Source organism: Mus pahari, chromosome 17 (genome assembly GCF_900095145.1).
Source record: "Mus pahari chromosome 17, PAHARI_EIJ_v1.1, whole genome shotgun sequence".
In the NCBI taxonomy this organism is placed as follows: domain Eukaryota; kingdom Metazoa; phylum Chordata; class Mammalia; order Rodentia; family Muridae; genus Mus; species Mus pahari.
In genome coordinates this window covers 63293993-63299355 of record NC_034606.1, presented here as the reverse complement: position 1 = coordinate 63299355, position 5363 = coordinate 63293993, and the positions used below count along the sequence as shown (strand labels likewise).

The following is a 5363-nucleotide window of genomic DNA, read 5'->3' as shown; positions in this document are numbered from 1 at the left end:
GTGGCAACTTCAGAGGACTCAGGGGCATGCTGGGAATTCTTCTTTGTATTTAAGCCAGTTCCAACAATAAAATATGGGCCTTGATCAGAACGCCTTTGTCAGGGCCCCATTTTTCCTTTGCAGCCCTGTTCCTTTTTTCAGGATTTCCCGCGCTCCGGTTCGGATCCACAGTGGCTCTGCAGGCAGAGCACTACAGGACACTTTCACTAGGGGAAAAAGGATGCTCAGAGAATTTCAAAACAAAACAAAACCCAGAAAGTTTGAACACCAGCAAGGATCAACACTGCATAGACTGGAAAATAAGCACAGCAGTGCACGCCTTTAATCCCAGCACTCAGAGGGCAGAGGCAGGCGGACCTCTGTGAGTTTGGCTCAGCCTGGTTCACATAGTGAGCTCCAGGGCTATCAGGGCTACATAGAGAGACCCTACTCAAAGTTAAAGGATCTGAGTCTTGTTTGCCGAGTTTCATAAAGTCTAGAGAAGCATCGGGTAAGGCAAGATGGTTCAGTGGGTGGAAAAGCTTGCTGGACAATTTCAGAGACTTGGGTTCAATCCCACGTTAAAGGTAGAAGAGAACAGACTCCACAAGGTTTTTCTCTGGCCACCATATGTGCTCTGTAGCACATGCACACACACTCACAGAAGTCATCTGTGTGCACACTCACACATCATCTGCACACACACACACACATCACTTGTGCACACACACAAAGTTTTTGTGGTTTTTGTTGTTGTTGTTGTTGTTGTTGTAAGATAGCTGAGGAGTGTGGTGGTTCACAAGCACAATCATTGTTTGTTTGAGACAGGGTTTCTCTGTGTAGCCTTGGCTGTCCTGGAACTCATTCTAGCCCAGCCTGGCCTCAAACTCAGAGACCCACCTGCCTCTGTTCCCCAGTACTGGGGTTAAGGTGCTTGTATACCAGATGGATGCTGGGAATCTAGCCTGACTCCTCTACAAAAACAACAATCGCTTGTAACTTCTAAGGCTTCTCTATGGCCTAAGTGCACCATGTTCTAAAAGCAAACAAAAAGATGGAAAAATATGTGGTAGCAATCCCTGGCCTACATAGACACATGTGCCCGTATAACACACATGCGCGCACACACACACACACACACACACACACACAAGTCTAAAGCCTCCAGGGCTGGGTGTGTGACTTAGTGATAGAGGACTCATCTAGCTTGTACAAGGCTCTGGGTTTGCTCCCCAGCACCAGAGAGTCAGGGAGGCTGGGGCTGGAAAGATGGCTCAGAGGTTAAGAACACTGACTGCTCTTCCAGAGGACCTGGGTTTGATTCCCAGTAACTGCATGGCAGCTCACAACTTATCTGTAACTCTAGTTCCAGGGAACCTGACACCCTCACACAGACATACATGCAGGCAAAACACCAATGCACATAAAATAAAAGTAAATAATTTTTTAAAAAGAAAAAACAAAACCCAGCAGTGTGAAGCAGCCCTGGGCCTATTGAATTCTCACCCCTGCAAGGCTTAGGCAGAAGGAAAGATGTACAGTGAATATCTGCTGTCACTGTGAAGTTTTGTTCGAGAAATAAAGATTAGGGGGCTAGAGAGAAGGCTCAGTGGTTAAGAGCACTGACTGCTCTTCTGAAGGTGGCTCACAACCATTTGTAATGAGATCTGAGGCCCTCTTCTGGTGTGTCTGAAGACAGAAACAGTGTACTTAGATATAATAATAAATAAATCTTTAGGCTAGAGGAAACCAGAGTGAGCAACCTTCATTCCCATCAACCACATGATGGCTCACATCCATCAGTACAGCTACAGTGTACTCATATACATAAAATAAGTAAAAGAAATCTTTAAAAAAGAAAGAAGAAAAGATTAAGAGGAGTCGGTGAACAGGTAGTCTGTAAAAGGTAGGGTTGAAACAGGGACAAACTGGGACTGATGGCGCATGTCTTTAATTCTGCCACTCAGGAGACAGAAGTTAATAGGTCTCTCAGAGTTTGAGACTAGCCTGGTCTACACAGCCAATTCCAATCCAGCAAGGGTCCTATCCCATAAACAAAACAAAACAAAACACCAAAAAAACCAAAAACAAAACAAACAAAACAAAAAGAAAAACAAACAAAAGCAGATGTGTCCGCCCTGCCCCCACTGTGCCACCTTCAAGTTGGCCACCTGCATGGATTGTGGCTCTCCACTCAGATCTTTAGTGAAGCCTGAGACAGTGAAAAGGGAGGCCAAGAATTTCCTCTGGCATAAGTCTGACCAATATGTCAGAACGAAACACAAGTTCAGAGCCATCAGTAGGTTGGGAAGAAGGTGCTGAAGCTTAGCACTGGTCATGAGACCAACAACCAAAGCAATCCTGTGCGGCCCAGGGGCTCCGTAAACCTCTGGTCCCCGGCATCAAGGGGCTGGGAGTGCCACCCTCGCCTGACAAACCTCATCGATGTCCCCCACAGTCCCCCAGAATCCAAAGCTGCTGTGGAAAGGGCAGCAAGGTGGCCACCAAGGTCATCAATCCTAAAGCCAGGCTGTACAGGGAATACAGAGACTAAAAGGCCCATACACAGGCTTCCTTTCTGCTTAAACCACAGGAACTTTAAAAGTGGGAGGTGGAGACATACCGAGCCAAGGAGGCAGTTAAACCTAGGAAGGTAGAAGGAAAGAACTGACGCCACAAGGTCCTCTCTGAGCTCCACGGGCATGTACCGCCCACACACATACCATACACACAGGTTTTTAAAGATTTAACATTTATACAGCATTCTGCCTGCATGTGTGGCTGCAAGCCAGAAGGGGGCACCAGATCTCATTCTAGACGGTTGTGAGCCACCATGTGGTTGCCGGTAACCTCTGAGCCTTCTCTCCAGCCCCCATACACATAGGTTTTAAGAAATGGATGCATCAAAATCCTTTGGAAGACGAGAGTGATTCGGGAATTTCTTAAAAGCATATGCAGATCCGGGCTGATGGCACCTCCAATAATCCCAGGATCTGGGAGGCTGAAATAGGAAGATTGCCAATTACAGCCATCTGGGCTACACACGTCTGTTTCAGTTTCCTGTCTCTCTCCAAAAGAGCATTAAGATGGCTGATTGAATGGTTTGGAAATCCAGAATTGCTCTTACCTCTGTGAAGGAGGGCTTCCCGACCTTGTCCAGGGCCACTGATGTTAAATCAAGGAGGCCAAACTGGTTGAATGAGGCAGTGGACTTGGCCAAAGCACCTAAGCCTTGCCAGTTGCTGTGGCGCTCACCTTTGATCCCAGCACTTGGGAGGCAGAGGCAGGTGGATCTCTGTGAGTTTGAGGCCAGCCTTGGCTACATAGCAAGTTTCAGGACAGCCAGAGTTACAGAGTGAGACCCTCCAGAAAAAACAAAATATCCACTCGAGAGTCCTCTCAGCTTCTGCCTGGAGCTGGACAACCCTGGATAGGTCAGTTTCCTTCTCTGGAACTGAGCCTTCAGATACTGAAATAAAGGCACGGCCCGAGTTCAAGTTGCTGGTGATGCTGGCTGCCCCTGTAGGATAGGGGAGGAGAGTTATGGCTCAGAATTTCCTTTCTCATCTCAGTGACAATGATTAGAACCAATCGGCTACATTTGTCACAGCCTGTGCCTGGTGAAGGCCTGAAGGCTGATTAGGTAGATCCAGCTGTGTAGCCCACGCCTGCCATGCCAGCAGTTGGGAAGTTGGGGAAGCAGGATGAGGAGTTCAAGGTTATCCTCTGTTACCTGTGAGTCTGAGGCCATTATAGGAATGCATGGCTTTGCCTCAAAATAATAGTAAGATTAATAGTAATAATAAGAAGATACATGACTTTGTCTCAATAATAACAGTAATAGTAGCGGCAGCAGCAACGACAACAATAAATAATAAATAATTCACTAGGCCCATTCTACCTAAGAAGATCAGGAAGCCATCCCCGAGTGCTCTCTGGAGAGAGTGCATACCTTAATGACGCTGTCCTTACAGTCCACCACCCGTTCAAAGGTCTGGCTGAGGATCTCAATGTCCTTGTGGAGCTCTCTGGTCTTGACTTCCCTGAGGATGGTTCTCCACTGTGTGTTAATCTTATTCAGGTTTAGAGCGCTGTTGTGTTCTTCTTTGGCCAACTTGTCCTGAGTGAGGAGTAATCACATGTGTTTCAGCCAAGGCGAAAAGTCTACCTACCACAGTGCGATCGATACCACTCTGAAAAATACCAGTGTCCGTGTATTCTCAAGTACAAAGCCCTTGACAGCCAACACTCAGGGGCTCCTGTTTGTGGTTTACAATGGGTTCCCTTCAGGGTGAAGCATCAGAGTAGAAGAGTTTCTGACGACCCCACTCCAGATCAAACCTCAGAATTCAAGACAGCTGAATTTGGACACCTGACAACACAACATCCACTGTCCTAATTCTGGGGGCTCGGTTGCTTCTACCAAACTCAAATTCTCCCCACCCCGTGTTTCACAGAGAGTACCCTAGACAGAAACCAATGTTGTCTGAAGCCCATGTATTTTGGGACCAAGGACTTCAGAGAGATAGGAAAGAATGAAAATGAGCCTGCCACAAGGACGCAAAGGCGCCGGCGCATGGGCGGTGGGTTTGGGCAGGACACTGCAGACAAGCATCACCTTCAAGAACTGGGTGAGGAGTCTTTCTTTCTTCTTGGCTGCCTCCTCGTCAGCCAGCATCTTCTGCTGAAATATAAGCAGCTGCTCTTCGTCCGACAGGGGTGTCTTGGGCAACTTGGGCTTTTTTCCTTTTTTAGGCATGGCTGGGCTGCGGACTGGGTCCGGGCAAGGAGCCTCTGCCTGCTGCTACGAGCCACTTGTGAGGAATTAGAAGGAAAAAGTTCCCATAGACAGGGAGGGACCTTCTGGAGCTAAGGTAATGGGGCCTTAGACCTCAGTCCTCCGCGCCAAGAGTGCTCAGGCGACACCCGACTCCCGGCTGGAGAGCAGAAAGACGCATCTTGTCTCCTAGCAACAAGGACCTTCGCTAAGACCGCGGGGTGAGAAATAGGGAGGCAGCATTACTTCAAAGCGCCCCCTGCACGTCGGAGGACCGCAGTCAGTGCTTGTAAGTAGGCCTTTTTTATCAAGAACCTTAGTCTCTCTTTAAAAAAAAAAAAAGTCTTCAAATAGTTTTTCCATTTTACTTTTTTATTTGGTGTGTGCCTGTTTTGCCAGCGTGCATGTCTGAGCACCGTGCGCATGCCTGGTGCCTGCAGAGGTCAGAAGACAGCATTGGATTTCGTAGAACAGGTCAAATCCACTTACACATACATTCACATAATGAGATGGTTCACTGGGTAAAGGAGGTGCCTCCAAGCCCGGTGTCTGAGATCACAAGCACCTGGAACCCCAGTTTCAGGAGATCAAAACACGTCTTTCTGGC

At 47.8% G+C, this 5363-nt stretch overlaps 1 protein-coding gene across 1 annotated transcript in view; it reads right to left on the bottom strand.

The window, feature by feature from the left end:
* Ccdc65 (coiled-coil domain containing 65) overlaps nucleotides 1-4940 on the bottom strand; it is a 15571-nt gene extending 10631 nt beyond the window's left edge. Inside the window, exons 1-2 of the mRNA XM_021216285.2 lie at nucleotides 4598-4940; nucleotides 3932-4099 (exon numbers count right to left, since the gene is read on the bottom strand). Of these exons, the coding sequence (XP_021071944.1) occupies nucleotides 3932-4099; nucleotides 4598-4738 (309 nt within the window). The 5' untranslated portion in view covers nucleotides 4739-4940. The remainder of the gene's footprint in view (nucleotides 1-3931; nucleotides 4100-4597) is intronic.
* Nucleotides 4941-5363: the final 423 nt, after the last annotated feature.